The 22773-nt window shown below is 23.5% G+C and overlaps 4 protein-coding genes across 10 annotated transcripts; 2 read left to right on the top strand and 2 right to left on the bottom strand.

The window, feature by feature from the left end:
• The first annotated feature begins 968 nt into the window (after positions 1-968).
• LOC122854829 (acyl-CoA Delta-9 desaturase-like) lies at positions 969-5454 on the top strand. Of its 3 annotated transcripts, none has more exons than XM_044155832.1 (6): positions 969-1094; positions 3713-3969; positions 4055-4185; positions 4260-4465; positions 4542-4727; positions 4818-5454. In XM_044155832.1, the coding sequence occupies exons 2-6, from the start codon at positions 3750-3752 to the stop codon at positions 5134-5136; spliced, it is 1062 nt and encodes a 353-aa protein (XP_044011767.1). In that variant the 5' UTR covers positions 969-1094; positions 3713-3749; the 3' UTR covers positions 5137-5454. The 3 variants fall into 3 exon arrangements, with proteins under 3 accessions (XP_044011767.1, XP_044011769.1, XP_044011768.1); XM_044155834.1 differs by lacking the exon at positions 969-1094 and adding an exon at positions 1956-2005; XM_044155833.1 differs by lacking the exon at positions 969-1094 and adding an exon at positions 2613-3087.
• A 1416-nt stretch (positions 5455-6870) lies between these two features.
• Positions 6871-8857, bottom strand: LOC122854830 (acyl-CoA Delta-9 desaturase). Its single transcript, XM_044155835.1, has 5 exons — positions 8591-8857; positions 8091-8221; positions 7767-7972; positions 7506-7691; positions 6871-7255 (listed from the first exon to the last, which is right to left on the bottom strand). The coding sequence occupies exons 1-5, from the start codon at positions 8718-8720 to the stop codon at positions 6937-6939; spliced, it is 972 nt and encodes a 323-aa protein (XP_044011770.1). The 5' UTR covers positions 8721-8857; the 3' UTR covers positions 6871-6936.
• Positions 8858-8913: 56 nt separating this feature from the next.
• Positions 8914-13850, bottom strand: LOC122854828 (F-box/LRR-repeat protein 2). 5 transcript variants are annotated; one of them, XM_044155826.1, is made up of 8 exons: positions 13670-13850; positions 11843-12042; positions 11492-11766; positions 11153-11419; positions 10678-11047; positions 10398-10601; positions 9289-10296; positions 8914-9014 (listed from the first exon to the last, which is right to left on the bottom strand). In XM_044155826.1, the coding sequence occupies exons 1-7, from the start codon at positions 13778-13780 to the stop codon at positions 10161-10163; spliced, it is 1563 nt and encodes a 520-aa protein (XP_044011761.1). In that variant the 5' UTR covers positions 13781-13850; the 3' UTR covers positions 8914-9014; positions 9289-10160. The 5 variants fall into 5 exon arrangements, with proteins under 5 accessions (XP_044011761.1, XP_044011763.1, XP_044011765.1 ...); XM_044155828.1 differs by lacking the exon at positions 13670-13850 and adding an exon at positions 13158-13337; XM_044155830.1 differs by lacking the exon at positions 13670-13850 and adding an exon at positions 12943-13082.
• Positions 13851-20971: 7121 nt separating this feature from the next.
• LOC122854827 (nucleotide exchange factor Sil1) lies at positions 20972-22674 on the top strand. Its single transcript, XM_044155825.1, has 3 exons — positions 20972-21468; positions 21546-21778; positions 21851-22674. Exons 1-3 carry the CDS (start codon positions 21124-21126, stop codon positions 22587-22589), a joined length of 1317 nt encoding a protein of 438 aa, XP_044011760.1. The 5' UTR covers positions 20972-21123; the 3' UTR covers positions 22590-22674.
• Positions 22675-22773: the final 99 nt, after the last annotated feature.

Raw genomic sequence — 22773 nt, 5'->3', positions numbered from 1 at the left:
TTTTATTTATAATCAATAAATTGAATATGCAGTTTTAATTTAGAAGGTCATATTGGTTAATAATATTAATTATATTTCATTTTTTAATGTCTATACTAATAATAAAATTCATATCCAGTAAAGTGACCTTCAATATTGATATTAATTTAACTATTAATAACAATATATAATAATTTAAAAAAAAAAAAAATATAATTATTCTCATCTTAAAAATCATACGTTAAAAAAGGGATATAAATAAAATTAAAATATATTTTTTTTTTTCGAGTTAATAAAGTAAAAAATTTATACTCTTTTTTTCTTAGAAAAAAAATTTTATCATCAGATTTAAAAAATCCATCAGTTAATTTTAAATTTAAAAAATCAAAAAAAAAAAAAAAAAGTCATTTAATAAAATAATAATTTATTATTAATAAAATATATAGATAATAATAAGACGATTTTTTTTTTTTTCTTCATTAAATTTTCAAATGTCGATTATTTTACTATTGACATAATTGACCTTAGTCACGATTTTTTTTTCTTCTCTAAATATCAAATATAAAAAAATAAAATAAAAAAAAATCATTTGGCAGTCACGTGATGAACATTCGACCATCATATAAAAAAAATATTATTTAAAAAAAATAATAACAATTAGAATATACCTTTGACCATCATATACAGACTTTGTTCTTATTTATCAATAAATTATTTATCACACAAGCGTACTTTCTCACTCGTGTCATCATCATTATATTTTTGTTATTAAAAATGATATTTTTCCTTCTATAAAAAAAAAAAAAAAAGAATAATAATAATTTTTGGAGAGATTACATATTTTGATGATTCATAATTGTAATTTACTTTGAAGGTACAAAGTCGAATATGGTACATAAAAATTCCACTAGATAGCAGCTGGATTCATAATCTTTCGACGGCTCTGACGAAAAAAAACCTGTAGCCTCAAACACTCTTATATGTTGCGAGTTGGCATTTTTTATTCAGTCGTCGTTTAACTCTCAATCGTCAAACATTAATATTAATTTTTTTTTTAACTTAAAAAATAATATATAATTATTAATTAAATTGTGAATAATAGTGAATTAAAACAGGTAAATAAATTACAATTTATCATATATTTAAACAAAAAAAAAAAAACATCTTACTTAAAGTTTTATAATTATTAAAAATTAAATTTATTTATCAAAAAATTAATGATGCCATTGTTTAGATAAATTTCCACGTTTTAGAAATAATAATAATCGAAAAATACTCAAGGCTTTTTAGATAATTTTTAATAATAATCAAGTTACAATAGACTAACCAAATTTTGTTGTCTAAAAATGTTTAACCTCGTTGACCTTGTCATTGATAAAATAGAAAATATATAAAATATATATGATAAATTAAAAATCAATATATATTTTTCTTCTATATTCTAAAAATAGATAAATTTTCATTCAGGAAGTAAGATCACCGGATCAACTTTCCCTCATAGTTATTAGGCTTTTTTTTTTTTTTTTTTTCATTTACTCTCCTTTCATTTTTATATAAATATATTTAAAATTCTATTAATTGGATAATTATATTTACATGTTACAATTACGAGTGATTTATTGTCAATATTAAAATTAATTATTAAAATGATATTCTAATATATTTATGAGCAAGTTCATCAACACGCAACTCATTAAATTCATCGTATTTTTATTACTTATCTACATATTAATTATTTATTGAAAATGCTCTATGTATATACCATAAAATAGCATGTGTTTAGGAAAAAAAAATAAATAAAAAATGAGGGTTATATTATGTAAAGGTAAATGATGAAAAAAAGCAACGTGCAAAATAATAGTAAGGCAGCTGTTCTAAAAGATGAACGTTGATTCGTTAATTTTGAGTGGCGCGAGTTTTACTCGTCTGTCATTGGCTCTTATATTCTGGCCTGAGCCCTAACGCATGTTTAGTTACAACATTGCTGGAAATAAGGCAACGCGTTTGCTCCATCGTGTCAGAAACAGTAAGATATATTTTATTATTCGTTGATGGTCAAAAAAAAAAAAACCGGCTTTTATAAATTTTTTTTATTTAAACATATTTTAATTCAATTATAATTTATTTTAAGCGGAATATTTTTTATTATTTAATAATCATCATAATATTTTGAGTATTTCATCATAATTTTTTTTTTTTTTTTGAAGAGAGAGAGAGAGATAGGTTAACTAGACCAAAACGTGTTTGACTGTGTAGTGTGTTTTAGAAACACACCCACATTAAAATACACGTAGCTGAAAAAAAAAAAAAAAAAAAAATTTTTTTAACAATTTACGCCACGTTGCATCACGTGGATAACACATGAATAATATTTTTTTTCGTTTAATTATTATTTGTTTAATTATTATAAAATTTTCACGTAATAATTTCAATTAATTTAATTATTTGATAATTTTTTTTTCGTTGAATTTAATGTACACTTTGTTTATCTTTTTTTTTTTTTATTATCAATTTATTTGATTGTGTACTCGAGTGTTAGATAGAAAAAAAAAAAACCATAAAATAGTATTGGAAATGAGCTGAATTTACGAGCCTGCGCCGGTGAATCCTTTAGACATTTTATTTTTTTTTTTTTACAAGGACAGTCGATATGCCACTTTGTACCTAAACTTATCAAAATAATTTCAACACTCATTAAACCTGATAACGAATAGAAATTATTTATTTTTTTTTTTTCATACAACAAAGTTTATATAAGAATTTAAAAACTATTTTTTAGTTTTGTTTATTTAATTTCTATCATAAGGGTAATTTCAATGCAGGGCAGTGTTTATTAGTAAAAGCGTCAGTTACTTTCCAGAACAATCTCCACGAAAAAATAACAAACAAATTAATATCTATTACGTTGTTGTTATTATTCAATTAATATTATTTTATACAATCATGTTGATTTTTAGTTAATTATTCGTGATAAACAGTACTTAAACTTGAGAAAAAAAAAAAAGATAAATTGTTATTGAATTACTAAAATAATAACAAAAACAATCAACACATTTATTATGGCTAAAAAAATAACTGCGCATATATGATATTAAATAACTGTAGGAGGTGAAATAATTAATTTGTTTTTTTTTTTTATTTTTATTAATCATATTTTGATGAAGCTTTAATATTTAGGTGTTAATTTTTGTTTAGACTAGATGAATTACAATAATGATTAATTTGAGTAAATATATCCGGTTAAATTTATCTTTAAAAATTTGCAAATTTTTTTTATTTAATATTATCAAAAAAATATATTGAGTAATGTGGGAAAGTTTTAATCATCATTTGAATAAATAATCAAAATTAATTGCTTGAAATTATAAAAAAATTATTAATACTCTATAGTAAATAATGTACGTGTCATAATTATCAGTAATTACATGCTTTAATAAGCTGATGATGTCGTGTTTCTTATACTTATCACTCAGCTGATTCATGAACAATTTTACGCTTGATAAATTTCAATATTTATTATTTTTTTTCCACTGCATAAAAAAAATAATAATAATAAACATTATCATTTTATAATACTCAATAAAATACATGACCTTACTGACAAAGTTCACATGTGTATTGAGCAAATAATCATCAGATCTTATTACAAATTATTCTTAGAATAAAAAAATAAATAATCATTAATATAATAATAGTTGTATAATAATTTATTTTTAAAATTATTGATTTACAGAATTGAATGATATTTATATAATAATAAAAAAAAAACAATGGGACCAAATATAACATCAGCACCAACAGGTGTTTTATTTGAAAATGAATTGGAAGTAAATCCACAAACACAATTAACAACAGAAATTAAAAATAAAAAAATATTTATTAGAAAAATTGTATGGAGAAATGTTTTAGCATTTGTTATATTACATCTTGCTGCTCTCTATGGACTTTATCGTGCTTTAACAAGTGCTAAACTTTTAACTACATTATTTGGTAAGTTGAATAATTATTTATAATGTAAATACAAAAACACAATATTGATTATTTAAATATTTATTTAAATTATTATTTTTTTTAGCATATTGTTTATACGTATGTGGTGGACTAGGAATAACAGCTGGAGCTCACAGATTATGGTCACACAAATCATACAAAGCAAAGCTACCACTTCGTTTGATACTTATGGTTTTTAATTTATTGGCATTCCAGGTAATTATTTTATTTAATAAATTATCATTATATATTTTATTTATATATATATTAATTGTATTATTTTATTGTAGAATTCAATTTGGGAATGGTCAAGAGATCACAGAGTACATCATAAATACAGTGAAACAGATGCTGATCCTCATAATGCTAAACGTGGTTTTTTTTTCTCTCATGTTGGTTGGTTAATGTCTAGAAAACATCCAGATGTCATAGAAAAAGGTAAAGGTCTTGAGATGAAAGATCTTGAAGCTGATCCAGTTGTTGCTTTCCAAAAAAAGTAAGTTTATTAATTTTATTTTTTAACAAATGTTTTTTTGATAATTATTACAACTTTATTTTATATTTTCTTATAGATATTATTTTTATTTGATGCCTATTGTTGCATTTGTTATACCAACAGCAGTACCAATGTATTTTTGGAATGAAACATACTGGAATGCCATGCTTGTTGCAACTTTGTTACGTTATGCAATTACATTAAATATGACATGGCTTGTTAATTCAGCAGCACATTTCTTTGGTCCAAGACCTTATGACAAGTAAGAAATAATTTTTAAATAATTATTATTTTATATTTAAATAATAGTAGAATATCAATTAATAAATTTATTTATATTTTTTTCTTGTAGAAATATAAATCCATCAGAAAATATTAGTGTTGCAATTGGTGCATTTGGTGAAGGATGGCATAATTATCATCATGTTTTTCCATGGGATTATAAAGCAGCTGAACTTGGTAGTTATGGTCTTAATTGGACAACTGGATTTATTGATTTTTTTGCTAAAATTGGTTGGGCATATGATTTAAAAGTTGTTGAAAAAGGAATGATACAAAATCGTGTTAAAAGAACTGGTGATGGTAGTCATGAAGTTTGGGGTTGGGGTGATAAAGATCAAACTGTTGAAGATCGTAATGCAACAATTATTCATAATCCAAAAGACCAATAAAATTAATTAAATTATATTTCAATTAAAAAAACAAAAAGAGTTGAAATGATAATAATTTAACCAATGTCCATTTCGTCGATTTATTTAAAAAAAAAAAAAATTGAATTGACTTCAGGTTTTAATGTGACAAATAAGATGATAATTTATTTGTTCATCCTATAAGATATATTTTTCTCTCTTATTTTATTTACTATATTATTATTTTTATTATTATTATTACTATTATTATTATTATTAATTTTTCTTTTATATATTTATTATCATCATTAAATCATCAATTTGATATTTGTACATTTCCAAAATAAACTTGCCTAGCCACCTTAAATTTCAATGATTTATGTCTAATTTTTTTTTTCCATTTATTTATTTAAACATTTTATTGATAATTTAATTAACAATAATAATTTTTGTGTTAAAATTTGAGAAGAAAATATGTCGATAACAAATAAAAATTCCTTGATATAAATATATTTATATATATAATGAGACATAAGGACTTGAATTCTTCGTAACTCATTAAAAATGATTTTTTTTTTTTCAAAGATTAACTACGGTAAATTGCTGTTTTAAAAGAAAAAAAAATAATGCTTATTATTTTTTAATTATTATCATATTTTGTACTTATTATTATTTTTTTTTTTTTATATATAAACGTCGAAAATTTCTACAAAATGATTAATAATTATTGAATTTAAACTGTAAATTTTATTCATAAAAAAAAAAAGTAAATCAAAAGAGTGTGAAGAATTGTTTTAGAGATTTTGACAAAAAAAAAATACATATTTATATTATTTTAAGTTTACAACAAACTCTCACAGTTTTTCCGCTCAAATATATTCAGCATTGATAACAGCATTTACACGTAGTTTAAAATAATTTTGTCATTATGAAATAAATATAAAAAAAAAAATATTTTTAAAGCTCTCTTTGATTTAACGAATAAACAGAGACAATTTAAATAGTCAAAATTACTTGAAAAAGTTACTGAGCAAACTACTATAATTATGATTAAAAAAAAATTTCAAAGAAATAATTTTTTAAGATTTTTTTTTTTGCATGTAATATACATCTTTTTTTTTTTTTTTTCATTTTTCAAATAAATTTTAATCAACATAAATTTGTACATTTGAATTTTTAATAATATATATTCAATAAAAAAAAAAAAAAATTGAAAAAAGCAAAGTGTTTTATTATTTTTTACTTGGAAATGTTGCCCAGCTTTACTTTGATGATTTAATCCATAAAAAAAACGAGCTGGAGATGTTTATTTGAAATTCCAATAGTTAATTTTATTCATAATTAATTAATTAGTAATTGTTATTTATAAAAATATTTACGACTTGGATGTGATGGTAAATCAAGTGTTGTTTTAAATTATCAAGTCAACACTTGATCAACAAGTGATTCAAGTTTTTGTGCCAAGTGTTTAAGTAAATATTTGATAGATTAAGTTGCCAATTTATTTTGTTTTTGATAGATCAATAATTGAAATAATAATATCATATTGTTGCTATTTTTTTTCAAACATTTTAACAGTTGTTATTTCATGCATTTTTTAAATGATAAATTAATTAATTATTTAGGTCAACGAGGGTCTTCTTGTTTGCATTATAAACTTTGATAAATCATCTTATTTTCATTCACACATCAATTTAAAAAGAAAAAAGAATTTCACAAAACAAAAAATCTATAAAAATGACAAGTTATAAAAAAATAAATTCAAACATAAGAACACTTGTTACAATGAATTTTTAATATGAAAAAAAAAAATGATCAAATGTAGCTAATGAATATACAAATTTAATGAACAAATCGAAGTTTAGCTTTAGCTGCTTCATATTCAGCATTTAATTTAACTTTATCAAAAATATCATCAATTGTTATGCTTTTATTTTTATTAATTGATAATTTATAAAGTGCATCTCTTATACTTTCATTAGATGCACTTTTCATGCTACTTATAAGTCCAATATTTTCCATATTTGTTAATAAAAATGATGTAAAACCACTATCATATCCACCAAATTCATTTGTTTTCCAATCCCAGCTCATTAAATAATGATAATTTGGCCAAAATGATTTATTTATAATAAATACTGAATTATCATCTGGAGGAAATCTAAAAAAAAAAAAAAGTATATCAATACTTGAATAAATAAATAAATAAATAAATAAATAAATAAATAAATAAATAAATAAATGAAAATTTATAATAATTATTTATTTTAATTATATGTTAGAAAAAAAAAAAGAAACAAAATTATTGCATGCATACACCTTGATTATTAATAATAATAGTTCCATGACTACGTGGTTTATGTATAAATAATTTAAATAATAATGAATAAGTATCAGTAAAGGATAATAACTTGTCTTTTGATTGAAGTCCCCAAATGATTTTTGCACTATTTATTAACCAGCCAACATTTAATAGTACCCAAAGACGGAAAAAACCAATAACATAAAATGCAGTATCAATTGGCTCATCCCAGTATTCTGCTGGTGCATTTATTGGTAATAATAATCCAAAAATTATAAATAAAACAGTATAAAATCTGAAAATAAAAATGATATAATTTAGACAATTCAATAATTTAGTTTTATTTATATTATAAAAAATAAACAACAACCTTTTTTGAAACCAGACGAAATAATCTGACTCAATATCTCTCATGTCAATTAATTTTGCTGTTTTTTCATAGTCACTTGGATAACCCAATAGATTTGTTATAAAATGACTGTATAAAAATCCTTTATTGTGATTAAAAAGATCTTTTTCAGTACCATAATATTTGTGATGAATTCTATGTGCAAGTACCCAATCATAAATTGGTCCCTGAATAAATATTTAGGTAATTATTTAATTATTGGCAATGTATTACAAAATATAAAAAATATATTTACATTTTTTTTAAGTTTAATGTTAACTTTCTAAAAATAATAAAAATACTTACAACACCAGCTAGAGTGTGGCATAACATTAAGATGAATTTTGTAAATCCATTGGCCTCGAATGATTGATGAGCCCATAATCTGTGTGCTCCAATTGTCAAGCCAATGTAACCCATTGTGATGATTAATAATCCTAGAAAAAAAAATTAAACATCAATGATGTAATTATTTTTTAGTTATGGCTAAAACATTTGATGAATAAAAAACTGGAGAATTTAAGGTTTTTTTAGGTGTTAAAATTAGTCTAGATTTATCATTGATTTTCAGTTTTAAAAATTGACTGGATGACTTGTAAAATATTTTTTTTATTTACAAAATATCATTGTTATAAATAAATTTTAATAATTTTTAATTCATCTATTAATGTAGAATTTGAATTTTTATAATAAATATTGAATCAAAATTAGATAATATAAAAAAACTTAAAAATTTAATATTTAATTATAATTTTCTCGTGATAGTAATAAACAAAAAATATAGATTTAATAATTTTTTAACTTACCAAATAAAACAGTTAGCCATGATGCTACAAAAACAAGATGATAAAGTCCATAAATTCCTAAAATATAAAGATGAAGACACCATAGCACCGAAGGCCATTGAAATTCTCTTTTACCACTTCTTATTGTCATTTTAAATGAAAAAAAAAAATATTAAACTGTTAATTAAGATTTAAAAAAAATCATAACACTCGTTAAAAATATTATATATGTTGTCCCGATGATTTTAGTCAAGTCAAATCAATCGGATAGTTGGATAACAACTGAGAGAATTGAAAATTCTATTCGATGAATTTGTTTAACCCCATTGACCCTTATCGTGCGTTTTATAATCTGATACTTAACTTTAACACTGTCATTTCCTCTTTGATTTGTTATATATGATAACAAATATTTCAATGGTCATAGCTCTTTTGTCCTTTGAACCTTAATTTTAATTATTTTTTGTAAATTTTATTTTATTAATTCCTTTTTAATTGAATAAATATCTAACAAATACTAATTTAAAATAATATAAATAATTTACCAGAAATTTTTAGAGAGTATATATTATATTTACATAAAATTTGAAAATTTATATAATTTAAAAAATTATAATTTTCTAAAAAAGGAAAAAAACAGACGCTTTAATAACTATATGACTTTTTTTTTCTTTTCATTCTTTGTATACTAAAATAAAACTAGTTCACACATTACGTACTTTATACGCCAGAAATAATTTATACATTCAAGATTTAATCAAAAACTTTGTATGTTGTTTCATATTTTTTAAATTACAGACAAAAATATAATGACAATTTGATTGTTTTAATTAAAACTGAATTATTATTTCTATCAAAGAGAAATGTTTTCTCGATAATTTGTTTTTTTTTATATTAAAAATTTGCTTTTTAATTTTTGAAATCGCTTTATTATTGAAAATATTATATTGTTTATTTAATAATTTAAAAAAAAATAAATGTTGAAAGATGAAAAAGTATTAAAACATTTGATAATTCAAATTCAATCGAAAAAAATTTTAAAAATCCACTTGGATATATTTTTTTACTGTTTCTCGGAATTTAATTTTAAATTTTAAATAGAATAAAAATCTTAAATGTAAATTAAAACGATGAAATACATTGAAAAATACTCATGAACTTTGTGTCTTAATGACACGATTATTTATGAATTATACATTAAATTTATTGAAAAAAAAAATAAAAGAAATTTAATTTTTTTTTCAATTCTAAATTATTAATTTTATTTAAATTAATCTAAAATAGTTTTTTTTTAATTAAATAAATACTTAAAAAAAATTAAATAATTTTTATATTTTGCAAAATAATTATTAATTATTGGTTGAAGAAGTAGTAGCTTGCCAAGAAAAATTATATAGTTAGAAACTAAATTGCATTCGAAATACCGAGCTTGTCCTCATAATCCGAAAATAATTTTACGTTGATCTACATATTTTAAAGAAAAACAACGAGTGCATATGCACTGGGAGATCATTAAAATACATGATTTCACAAATTTTTAAATATATAAATTTAAAATAAAAAAAATTTATAATTATTACTATTATTTAAATTAATTAAATATTAAGTCTCTGTAATTTTGTAAAAGATAATAATTTGTAACTCTGCAGCAAGTTGTTGTACGTACAACAGTTAGTCTATCAGCACGTTCGAAATTAGCCTTAACAGTTTCGTAATATCTTCCATCGCTAAAAGTTAAATTTTTATATCAAAAAAATTGTATTATTTTAAAGTAAAAAATAATCATTCAATCATTAACTAAAAGTTAAATTAAAACCAACTAAATTACCTCAAAACAAGACAACGAAGTTTGATGCATTTAACACGAAGAACATCAATAGCTTTTTGACTTTTATCTGAAAATCTAAGATTTTCAGGATCCCATCGTAATTCTAATCGTTCAAGATTAGGACAATTAGTTGCAATACCATCCATCAATTGATCAACATGAATATTAACTCCCAATCTTTCTTGTGTTCCCATCACGACAATTCTATAAAAATATATATTTAAAAAAATAACAACAAACAACAAGTAAATTATCAAATAAAGAAAATAAATTTAATTACTTGGCATTTGTTAATATTGGCAAAACACTTTGCCATAATTGATCAGTTATATGAGGCATACCGGATAATGATATACCCCATAATTGATGTCCATGTCGTGATAGAAATTTATGTAATGCATCATCAGTTAAATTATCTGAACTATCAAAATCTAATGCAACTAAATTTCTTGGATTTCCCATTTCTGTCCATGATTTTAATACACTATCATTTAAACCATTTAATTGTCCAGCACTTAAAAAACGTAAACTTGGAATTCTTGTTAACATATCAATTAAACATTCTGTTGATAAATCAGTTGCTGTTATATCTAATTCTTGAACACTTGATTTTTCCCATTCAACTTGCATCACATATTCACTATGTAGATCTAAAAAAATTTCAATTTAATTATAATAAATAGTATAATGTTGAAAGAAATGAAAAATACGTAGGTGACGAGAAGCGTCCCACCTACGTAAAATTAATTTCATACTTGTTCCTTTCATTAAAAGACAACGAAGTCTTCTACTTCTTTGAAATAAAGTTTTCATTGTTGAACCAGTTACTTTTGAACAAAAATTAACAGCTAAACATTCAAGTTGAATACAATTTGATGAAAATGCATCAATATGTGAATCATCAACAAAATTAATACCATATAAATTAATAACACGTAAATTCGGTGTTGCTGATTTTAATTTATGTACATTAATAACTTCATAAATTTCTTCTTCTTCTTCTTCAACTTTTTCATATGTTCCTAAAATTAATAAATTAAATAAACATTTAAAAAATTTAAATATTATCATAAATAATATTATAATTAACTTACCAATAAGATGAAGAATTTCTAGTCCATTTATAAAATTATATATTTTACGCATAAAACCTTCCATGAATATAACTTCAGATAAACAAATACACATGTATTTTAGCTTTGTTGGAAATGCTTGCATCTCAGAGAAATCATGTAACTGCATTGCAGTCGAAAAATCTAAAAGCATATGAGTCAAATTGGGACATTTATTTGCGAGTTCATGAAGAACAGTATGAGTTATTAATTCAATTGGCAACTCAATGTATCTCAATGACGATGCAAAACGTACACTAGAAATATAAAATAATATATATAAATTATATATTGAAATTTGAAATAAGAAAAAAATAATTGAAAAATACTTGCCTTATTAGCTGTAACAACATTTCAAGTGAATTTACATGAAGACCACTAACTTCTGGACGTAAAGAAACATAATTCCAAAGTTTTGTATCATATGCAATTTGTCGCCATCTTTTACAAACTCTTGCTAATCTGCATATTTCACGGTGTGATAAATAACTAAATATTCTAAGAATTACCTTATCAGGCAGCTTTTCAATTGTCTGAAAATTAAAATATATATATTAATTTTATTTCAATACAAATATGTTTAATTTAGTAATTATATTGTTTAAATTATTATTTATTTTATTATTTTTTTTTTGTCAATTGAAACTTACAGTACTAGCAAATCTACTTTTAATAACACCACCTTCTTCAACATACATTTGCGATGTTTCCAAAGCAATTTGACCCCAAACATCAACACCTCCCAAATCCATTTTAAATAATTATTAATTATATTATCAACAATATAAGATAAAATAAAACTTTTTTAATATTAATATTTAAGACACGTTGTCAGACAATCACACTTGCTTTTTATTAAAATATTAATTTAAAATAAACCAACGATATTTTCAACTCTACAATTATTTTATATTGCGCAAGCGTGTAATCCTAAATATATTATTCTAAACACTAGTAGAGTTATTTCATTTACAGACTTGTTTGATACTTGGGTTTGTTTTTAGATGCCTAGGCTACACTTGAATATAAAAAAAAAATTTTTTTTATAAATTGAATTATATTTATCAATGTTAAATTAATTTACCCAAAATATTAAATTTATATTTTTACATTTATTTAAACAAAATAAATGTTAAATTAAAAATAAAACAAAAAATGTTTAATTTTTTTAATTTTATATTTTAAATTAGTAGAAAAAATGTTGTTTAAAATTTAATAGAAAATTTACATTTTAAATGTATTTTTAAATATAAATTTAACGTTTTTTCTATTGTTAATTTTTTTATTTCAATTTTTTAATTTAATTTAATTTTTTTATGTACTTTTATTACATTTTTTTTTTTGTTTTTTTTCTACCTAAGCTTTTAATTTAAACGGAAAAATAAAAAAACTTGATTCATTTAATTTTGGCATCTTTAATTGTTTCTACTTACACTTGTTGCATGGATTTCATGTCAACACATTACGGACAATTAATAATTTCAGGTATTATATATATATGAATTAAGATCGTCGAACTGTTTGGCAAGACACTCGAAAAACTTGACCGAGGCCTTATAAACAAACATATATATACATATAAAATTAAATTTTATTTCTAATCAATTATTTATCTATTTATGATTTTTATAATTATTTTTTTTTTTACCGCTCTATTTTTTCTTCGGGTACTGGTGTTTTGTTCATCCTTTGCAATTGTTGCAATTGTTGGATGTTCAGTTGTAAGCTGAGACCAAATATTCATTTTAAAATTTGAAAAAAAAATAAAATAAATCAAGATAATTGTTAAATTTAATTAACAAACAAGCTAAATATATTTTTCACAGTATAAAAAACATTTTTAATATGTGAATTATTATTTAAAATGATTTATTTAGTTGATTGTTTAAATAATTAATTTTTGATGAATAATTGAAACGAGTTTAACGTAATGAACCTGTTTGCGAATGCTGATGTATTTGACTGACTGCAGCTTTAATTAGTTAACATATAAATACGATACAGGCTTACAGCCAAAATAAACACAGTTTCATCGACAAACGATGAGATATGGGTCGTCCCGAAAACAGTAATTTACTTATACCATTTATAAGTATTGAGTTAGTGAGTTAATATTATAATTATAATTATTTTTTGTATATATTTAGATGTATTTCTTACTGTATTACAACGTGGTAATATATTTTCCGTGTCATCATCTTGGCAATTTAATTGTTGTATTGCTGCTTCTACACTTAATGCATTCCAATTTGATCTATTTTGTAAATCCATTATTAATATATTTAAACAATTTCAATTTAAATTAAAAAAAAAACACTAAATATTAAATTTATTTTGGAGATTGAATAATACTCAGTCATAGTTAAGTCAACCAAGACACCAAATGAAATATATATTTTTAAAAAATAAAAAATATATTTCTTTACTGGATTGTCGATAATGTGTGTTTAAAAATAGAATGCTTGTATAATTTTTCTAATATTCTGAAAATAGAAAAAAAAAATTCTGGAGCAGTGTGGTTTTTTTTTTAATATGGCGGCTTTATTTGATTTTTTTTTTTTTTAATTTATTTCTAATATTTATTGTTTATTGATTTTGCATAAATTAAATATAAATATTTGTAAAAAGAAAAAAATAATAATATATAATATTTAAAGATATTTATAAAATATATTTAATAACTGTATTTAATTTTTGAATAAATAATGAATTTCAATTGGGAATGATAACATGTACTTGTCACACTGCCAAATTGTGTCCAAAAAAAAAATTTAAGTTCAAGTGCTTTTGTGCAGTTACATAGTTTGTGTTGACACCTATGATCATCATGCGTTTATATGCATATTTTTTTTCATTGAAGTGTTATATTTATATGGGTCAGTTCATTGTAGAAACTCCTGATACAAATATTAGATGATTTTTTTATTTTTGACTTCTCTACAAGAAACCATCATTAAATTATTCTATTTTTAAAATTCGTAAAAAAATTAGTAATTATTCTCGGCCCATTCCCAAAATTTTATGGGTGACTTGTTTTTATCTCGAGATGATATGGGAAAAATTTCAGAATTTTAAACCTGGTCTAATTTGGAAAATACTCGATAGTCGATAGTAGGCGAAAAAAAAAATTATTTTATGGTGTAAAAATGGTGGAAAAAAATTGAAAAAAAAAAAGCTTGTTTTTTGGTCCAAAATACACCTAGTAAAAAAATTTCCAAGTGAATCGGTAGGGGTCAGGCCGATGACTCAGTGATTTGACCTGGAATGCCCCATATATATTATAATGTTTCCCTGCTGAAAATTAAATTTTTTTCCAAAGAAAAATATAAATTATTAAGAAATTATAAAAAAAAGAGGTAAGTCGTTGAAAATACAAAATACCTCTTTTATTATTATGTTTCCCTGTTTTTTTTTTTAAATTTTTTTTTTGTTTATAAATTTTACAAGTTTTTTTATATTTTTTATTAATTTTTTTATAGAAAAATACTAATCTATTGTTAATAAAGTCCATTATAATGTTTAAACAATTTAAAACAATAAAAAATGAGCAAATTAGGCACCTCTCAATTCGGTGTCGAAAGCCTGTCGAAAGGCGGTCGAAATGCTGTCGAAACGCGATCGAAACGGTGTCGAGACAGAGTCAACCGGCATATAGTGATATAAAATTGAAAAAAAATTATTTTGGCAATTGTTTACTCTTTAAATGCATAATTATACTGTTTTATATTGTTTTTTACATGCAATTGTTATTAACAATGAATTTAAAAATTATAAACAAAAAAAAAATTTTTTTTTTTAAATTTTTACAAGTTTTTTTTATATTTTTTATTAATTTTTTTATAGAAAAATACTAATCTATTGTTAATAAAGTCCATTATAATGTTTAAACAATTTCAACAAAAATGAGCAAATTAGGCACCTTCAATTCGGTGTCGAAAGCCTGTCGAAAGTGGTCGAAAATCTCGAAATTCTCGATCAAACGATGTCGAGTCTGATCGACGCATTCTGATATAAAATTAATTTTTTCAATGTTTACCTTTAAATGCATAATTATTTCCAAATTTATATTGTTTTTTACATGCAATTTATTAATGATAATTTAAAATTATAAACAAAAGTAAATTTTTTTCAAATTTTACAAGTTTTTATATTTTTTATTAATTTTTATAGAAAATACTAATCTATTGTTAATAAAGTCCATTATAATGTTTAAACAATTTAAAACAATAAAAATGAGCAAATTAGGGTGATCCTCTTACCCGGTGTCGAAAGTCTGTCGAAAGGCGGTCGAAATGCTGTCGAAACGCGATCGAAACGGTGTCGAATCAGAGTCAACCGGCATATGTGGATTCAAAATTGAAAAATTATTTTGGCATTGTTTCTTTAAATGCATAATTTTCTGTCGAGTATTATTTTTCATATTTCATTTTTTTAATACTAATTTAAAATTATAAATATTTAAAATTTTTTTTAATTTTACAAGTTTTTTTTTATATTTTTATTAATTTTTTTAGAAAAATTAATTCATTGTTAATAAAGTTCACTATGTTTAAACAATTTAAATTACAAAAATACAAATTAGTTGACTTTCTTGATTTTAAAGTCGAAAGCCTGTCGATTTAGTGACAAAAATATTCATCAACACCAATTTAGCCACCGAATTTGAATGGTCTGAGGTCGACAGCTTAATCGTAAAATGAATCATATCAATCAAATTTTCTACTGTTAATTTAATCTCTTTTTGATATTAAAATACATTACTTAGTCGGTGCTCTAGCTGTTTGTTATTCCATTATACTTTTATATTTATTCATATTTTTCCAATCATTTTATATCCGGTGCTCGTGAATTACGTTTTCGTCAAATCACCATCCGTCACTTCGCTCATTTCATCAAATCCCATCAACAGGTGTTACGCATTGTGAGATTATTGGGGTTTTGGCTACGTTCATATAAAGCACGTTTTTTTGCTTTATTATTTTGATATTTTTTTTGTTTTTTTTCAAATATCAATTTTTTTTCATCATTTAATTTATTTCTTTCAATTTTCTTTGATTTTTTCTTGATCAGTTCTTTTTCTCTGATTTTGCCTTCTTTTTTTTTGTCGTTCTGTCAATTTATCTCGATTTTCTTTGGCTTTTTCTCGTTGCCTATCGAGTTTTTTTTCTTTATTTAACTGATTTTTTGACTTGTTACCCTTATCAACTTTAGTATTATTCTTATTCTTATTATTATTATTATTATTTTTTTAATTTTTTTCCTTTTTCTTATCAACTTTAATTGGTTTTTTTAAACGACTTTTTGGACCTTGTCCAGTTGTTATAAAATTGACAAGTCGATCAAGTGCTCTTCGATTTTGTAGTTTTCGTTGCCACCTGATTTTTGTTAATTTTAAACTGGTTGCATAGCATCATAAGATAATAAACGAAATTTTAATATTTTTTCGTAATCAGATTATTTTTTTATCTGCATCTCTGGTTAATTTTTTTCAAATTTTTTCACTTCTATAAAAACCAGTTTCATACAAATAAGTAGAATGTTTTAAAAAATATATTTTCGTTGTTTATCTTTATCATTCAAATCTTCCGAATTATTAAAAAATATACCAGCTAGTGAACATCTAAATCCAGGATCAAATGAGGCATATCCTTTAGGTTTTTGTTTTTTAATATCATCCAATTTATGTTTACTTAATATTTGAATTTTGGGTAATTTAACAACATCATCATCATTTATTACTTTATCAATATTAATTTCATTTTTTGATATTAATGTTGATACTGGTGTTTTAAGTTTTAGACGAATAATTGAAACTTCTACACCATTTGTAGTTAATGTTTCATAAAAATTTTTTCCCAATGATGTATGTTGTTTGATGTTGAAAATTTTTTCCCATAATTCAGCACTATTACAATTTATAGTTTCTTTATAAATTTTTGGATCCAGGTCTTTTACAAATTCTTTAAGAGCCGATGTACTGTAACGTATATGTAACCAACCAAATTTATGAATAGGAACAACTGCAAAATCCAATGTTGTTCTTTGTAAACTTCTGAAAAATGGTAAAAATTTAAACCAATATTTATCATTTTTCATTTCTGTAAAATCAAGGTCATTAAATTCTTTGAATATTGGTATTTTTGCAGGTTTAATGTTTTTATTGAATAAATCATGTAAAATATTATATGTCTGCGTTGGTGATATATTCAGTGTTTTCTTGACATGTTTAAATATTCTTTTATAACCATGATACGTTATATTTGTTTTAAAACATGTTTTAAACACTTGGATAGCGTCATCAGTTAAACGAAATAAACCTTTGGTGTCAAATTTAGTTTCAATATTAAGTTTATTTTCTTTAATAAAAGAACACCATTCTTGATGTAATTCTTTTAAACGATCAGGATGTTTAGCTTTTGTACAATCCTTTCTCATGATATTAAATACATATCGTTGTTGTTGTTGCTGTTGTTGTTGTTGTTGGTATTTGTGTTCTTGTAGCAGCTGCATTTACTGCTGCTTTCAATGCTTCTAATGTTATGGTTGTTGGTGTTGTTGTTGTTGAAGCAAAAAAATCAGTTATTAATTTATTGTTTTTAACTGATTTTGGTTTTTTTTTAAATAAAGACTTTTTTATTGCTTTTAATGATGATGATGATGATGCTGCTGATGCTGCTGATGATCTTAACTGTCGTCTTGGTGGTGAATTTGGTGGTGATGGTGATCTTTGAAGATCAGCAACAGCTAAATGACCATATCGTCCAGCTCTAAAACTATAAATATTTCTACTGCCACCAGCTTGCTCAGTTTTTAATTTTTTCTTTGGTGTACGATCATTCTTTGGTTTTCTTTTGCTAATTTTTTTTTTTTTTTTTTTATACGTCAAAAAGAGATAACAAAATGGAGACAATGTAACACGAGCTGTCTATATGTACTAGATATTACACACATCATTATCAATAGTATAAGCTTCATTTAATAAACATTAAAACAACTAATTATTATAAAAAAAAAATTTGATATTAGTAACATTTAATCTCTGCGTGTGTGTGGGTCGTGTTGTCACATGAATCAATTTTTTCATTAATATAAGTTATTGCTTTAATTGGTGCAATAAGTAGAGAACTTTTAACAGGTGGCAATGGTGAATTTAAACTGTTCCATATATGTTGAATTTTAACATCATTTATTTGACCAAGTTTTAAGACATTATCATCCAATAACATGGTGTCAATAAAATTATCAACTCCATCATTTTCTTCCTTTTCTAATTGTTTTAAAATTGTTCTATAAAGTCTTATTATAATAATAATAATAATCATCATCATCCCCTGGTGAAAATATTTCTCCGAATTTTTCCGAATTTCTCCGCGGTTACTCCGAATTTCTCCGCGATTACTCAGAATTTCTCCCAAATTGACCCATGCGGAGAAATGAGTGGAAAAATTTTCTCCTCGTCGTTGATTTCGGAAGAATTTCCCCGCGGTAAAATTATTTTTTTCACATGTTTCTCCGCGTGTGTTTTTTTTCGCGGAGAAATATTTCCGAATGTTCCTGCAAGTTGATTCGGAAGCAAGAAAGAAAAATTTCTCCTCTTCGTTGATTTTAAGAAAAAATTTCTCTGCAGTAAAATTTTTTTTCACACGGTAGGAGAAATAGCGGACGGCTCTCACCCTTTCTCCAACTTTTCTCCATTTTATTCAATTTTTTCCAACTTTTCAATTTTCAATTATTTGAAAAAGAATGACTAATTATCAATTGTCACATAACGCAAAGCATGAGGATGTTCATTTTTTAGAAAAAATGAAAATTCGAAGCTGCATTTTAAAAAGTTGATATACCTGAGGTACTTGGTCTACAAAACTCCGTGATCGTTTCATCAAATTGATGAATGTGGGAAAATAGTGGAAAAAATTTCTCCTCGTCGTTGATTTCGGAAGAATTTCTCTGTGATAATTTTTTTTATTTTCACGTTTCTCCGCGTACTCTTATCGCGGAAAAATATTTCGAACGTTTCTCCGCCCAAATCGATTCGGAGAAAATTCATCAAAAAATTTCTCCGCGGTTCCCGTGATCGTTTCATCAAATTGATGAATGAGGGAAAATAACTGAAAAAATTTCCCCTCGTCGTTGATATCGGAAGAATTTCTCTGCGGTACAATTTTTTTTCCACACGTTTCCTCGCGTATTTTTATTGCCGAGAAATATTTCCGTACTTTTCTCCACCTAAGTCGATTCGGAGAAAATTCGTAAAAATTTTTGATACCTTTCTCTACTTATTTCTCCGCATGGGTCAATTTGGGAGAAATTCGGAGTAATTGCGGAGAAATCGCGGAGAAATATTTTCACCAGGGTTTATATAAAGAAAAAGAAGTAAGTCGTTAAAAATACAAAATACCTCTTTGCCTGTTCTATTTCCCTATTAAAACCTTCAATTTTTTTAAAGATATTTTGAAAATAAATAAATACAATTAGGGAATTATAAGAGAAAAGAGATAAGTCATAAAAAATACAAAATACCTCCTTGCCTATTCTATTTCTCTGTTAAGAATCTTCAATTTTTCAATGAAAATTTAAAAAATAAATAAGTTAAATTAGGGAATTATAAACGAAAAGGGGTAAGTCAAAGAAAATACAAAATACCTCCTTGCCTATTCTATTTCCCTGTTAAGAATCTTTAAATTTTTTAATAAAATTTCGAAAATAAATGGATAAAATTACGGAATTTTAAGATAAAAGAGGTAAATCAAATAAAATATAAAGTGCCTCCTTGCCTATTTTATTTCCCGGCTGAAAATCCTCAATTTTTTCAATGAAATTTCACAAATAAATAAACCAAAGTAGAGAATTATGAGAAATAGGAGACAAGTCGAAAAAAATACAAAATACCTCCTTGCCTATTATATTTCCCTGTTAAGAATCTTTAATTTTTTATAATGAAATTTCAAAAATAAATGAATAAAATAAGGGAATTATAAGAGAAAAGAGGTAATTCGTTGAAAATACAAAATACCTCTTTTATTATTATGTTTCTCTGTTAAGAATTTAATTTTTTTCTAGAGAAAAATTCAAACTATAAGGGAATTATAAAGAAAAGGAGGTAAGTTGTTGAAAGCACAAAATACTTCTTTTATCATTATTATGTTTTCCTGTTGAGAATTTAATTTTTATTAAAAGAAAAATATAAATTATCAAGAAATTATAAAGAAAAGAAGGTAAGTCGTTGAAAATACAAAATACCTCTGTTATGATTATGTTTTCATGTTAAGAATTTAATCTTTTTCAAAAGAAAAATATGAATTGTTAAGAAATTATAAAGGAAAGAGGTAAGTATTTTGAAACATTAAATCACATTAAATATACCTCTTCGCTTGTTGTATGTTCACCATGTATTTTTTACATGTATACCGCGCATGACACTGAGCTATGCGCAATCAAATATCTTTTAACCACGAATTGTAAACGTGGACATATGTCAAATTGTCAAAGTTTAATTTACAATTTTCATATTCCAGCATGTTTATAGAAAATCACAATAATTATTCACCCGGATATCATTGTCCTTATCAAAGAAAATATTTCACATGTCAATCAAATAAAACCAAATAATTATCATGAAGTTGTTTATATTAAAAATTATAGTTAGTCTGTTATTTATAATTGATTATTTCACAATAATCAATTGTAAAACTAACAATAGTATTTTCATAGCAACAAATGAGTGGAAAGTAGTTAATAAAGGGCAACCAATACCAAAAGGTTTACATGTTAGACATAATTTTCAAACTGGAATAACCGAGGCGAAATTAATGGATGACGATAATAATAGTGTTATCAAAAATGAAAAATCAGATTTAGTACTTCATCCAGAGGCAGCAATAAGTGATGGTGATGATACTCCTATAAATGAACTAAAAAGAAAATTAAGAAACATGATGTTTGAAGCTGATGAATCTTCTGTAATTATATTTCATTTAATATCTAATCATACTTACTTAAATCTTTATAATTCATTTTATTTGTTTATATTGTTTAGGATAATAAATATCAACATATAAATCCAAAAAAAGTTGATAAAAAATCATTAAACATGACAACAGATACAGAAATTTTAACGAAAATATTTCAAGAATTAGATATTTATGATGAATCATTGAAAACTGGTAATTTAACAGCTTCAGATGTTGATTTTGTTCTACATCTCTTCAATGAATTGGAATATCTACTTCATCAAATCGACAATGCACAAATATTTGCCAAAAAAAATGGGTAATTATTTACTGGCTAACAATTAATTAAATCTAACAAATTTCTAATTTAAGATGTCATTTTCTTTTTTAGAATACCAAAAATATCAATTTGTTTAAACCTTAATAATGATGATATTAAAATTGAAGCATTAAAAGTACTTGGTACAGCAGTACAATCAAATGAAAAGGTACAATTAAAAGCTCTTGATGATAATTTAGTTGAAAAGTTATTAAATTTATTAGTTAATTCTGATAAAACTGATGTTAAATCAAAATGTATGTTTGCACTTGGTGCTCTTGTACGTCAATGTATAAAAGCACAAAAGATTTTAATTGAAAATAATGGTATTGAAGTGTTTAGTAAAATTCTACAAAATGATGAACAATTAATTCAATCAAGAGTTATGAAATTAGTCAGTGATCTTGCTGTTGAAAGAGAAACAATTAAACATACTGAAAATGATAGAAATTCCAAAGAAATAATTCAACAATATGATGATACAGAATTCGAAAAATATTTACTATCTAGTAATTATTGTAATCATTTATTAACATTATTGTTAAATAAATTTGATAATGATGTATCAATAAATTCAATAAACCAAAATAATCAAGAATTTATTGAAATAATTTTTGATAATATGATAAATCTAAGTTCAATTTGTAAAGTCAATTATCAAAATAATAATTTACTTATTAATGTTATTAAAAATATATCAAATTTATTTAATGAAAAATATAATCAACAATCTGATGACACTGATGATTTTAAAAATCGAATAATTCAATTACAAGCATCAATTTTTAATGACTCTCATGATGAATTATAAATATTATACTGTTAAAACAGATATTTTTTTTTTTTAAATACAAAATAAAATATATTTATTTATACAAACAAAAAAAAAAGAAAAATATTTTCATTTTTTTTATAACAAATATCCATAAAAATTCAATAAAATAAAATAATTTTTATTTATTAATTTGTTTTTTTTTTTTAATACATAGCAATTG

The sequence above is a fragment of the Aphidius gifuensis genome, linkage group LG4 (assembly GCF_014905175.1).
Source record: "Aphidius gifuensis isolate YNYX2018 linkage group LG4, ASM1490517v1, whole genome shotgun sequence".
NCBI classification, from domain to species: domain Eukaryota; kingdom Metazoa; phylum Arthropoda; class Insecta; order Hymenoptera; family Braconidae; genus Aphidius; species Aphidius gifuensis.
Note: the sequence above shows the minus strand (reverse complement) of the source record. Positions and strands in the feature narration are given on the sequence as shown.

Bases quoted from the DNA above. Each gene is read 5' to 3' on its own strand.
- LOC122854829 (XM_044155832.1), top strand. From the start codon at position 3,750: ATGGGACCAAATATAACATCAGCACCAACAGGTGTTTTATTTGAAAAT. The intron at 4,466-4,541 runs GTAAGTTTATTA...ATTTTCTTATAG, and splicing joins GTTGTTGCTTTCCAAAAAAA to ATATTATTTTTATTTGATGC. The intron at 4,728-4,817 runs GTAAGAAATAAT...TTTTTCTTGTAG, and splicing joins GGTCCAAGACCTTATGACAA to AAATATAAATCCATCAGAAA.
- LOC122854830 (XM_044155835.1), bottom strand. From the start codon at position 8,720: ATGACAATAAGAAGTGGTAAAAGAGAATTTCAATGGCCTTCGGTGCTA. The intron at 8,222-8,590 runs GTAAGTTAAAAA...TTTTTTTTCTAG, and splicing joins ATGGCTAACTGTTTTATTTG to GATTATTAATCATCACAATG. The intron at 7,256-7,505 runs GTTATTATCCTT...TTTTTTTTTTAG, and splicing joins GGACTTCAATCAAAAGACAA to ATTTCCTCCAGATGATAATT.
- LOC122854828 (XM_044155826.1), bottom strand. From the start codon at position 13,780: ATGGATTTACAAAATAGATCAAATTGGAATGCATTAAGTGTAGAAGCA. The intron at 12,043-13,669 runs GTAAGAAATACA...TTTAATTTTCAG, and splicing joins TATTACCACGTTGTAATACA to ACAATTGAAAAGCTGCCTGA. The intron at 11,048-11,152 runs GTATGAAATTAA...AAATTTTTTTAG, and splicing joins TCTTTTAATGAAAGGAACAA to ATCTACATAGTGAATATGTG.
- LOC122854827 (XM_044155825.1), top strand. From the start codon at position 21,124: ATGAAGTTGTTTATATTAAAAATTATAGTTAGTCTGTTATTTATAATT. The intron at 21,469-21,545 runs GTAATTATATTT...TATATTGTTTAG, and splicing joins TTGAAGCTGATGAATCTTCT to GATAATAAATATCAACATAT. The intron at 21,779-21,850 runs GTAATTATTTAC...TTTCTTTTTTAG, and splicing joins ATATTTGCCAAAAAAAATGG to AATACCAAAAATATCAATTT.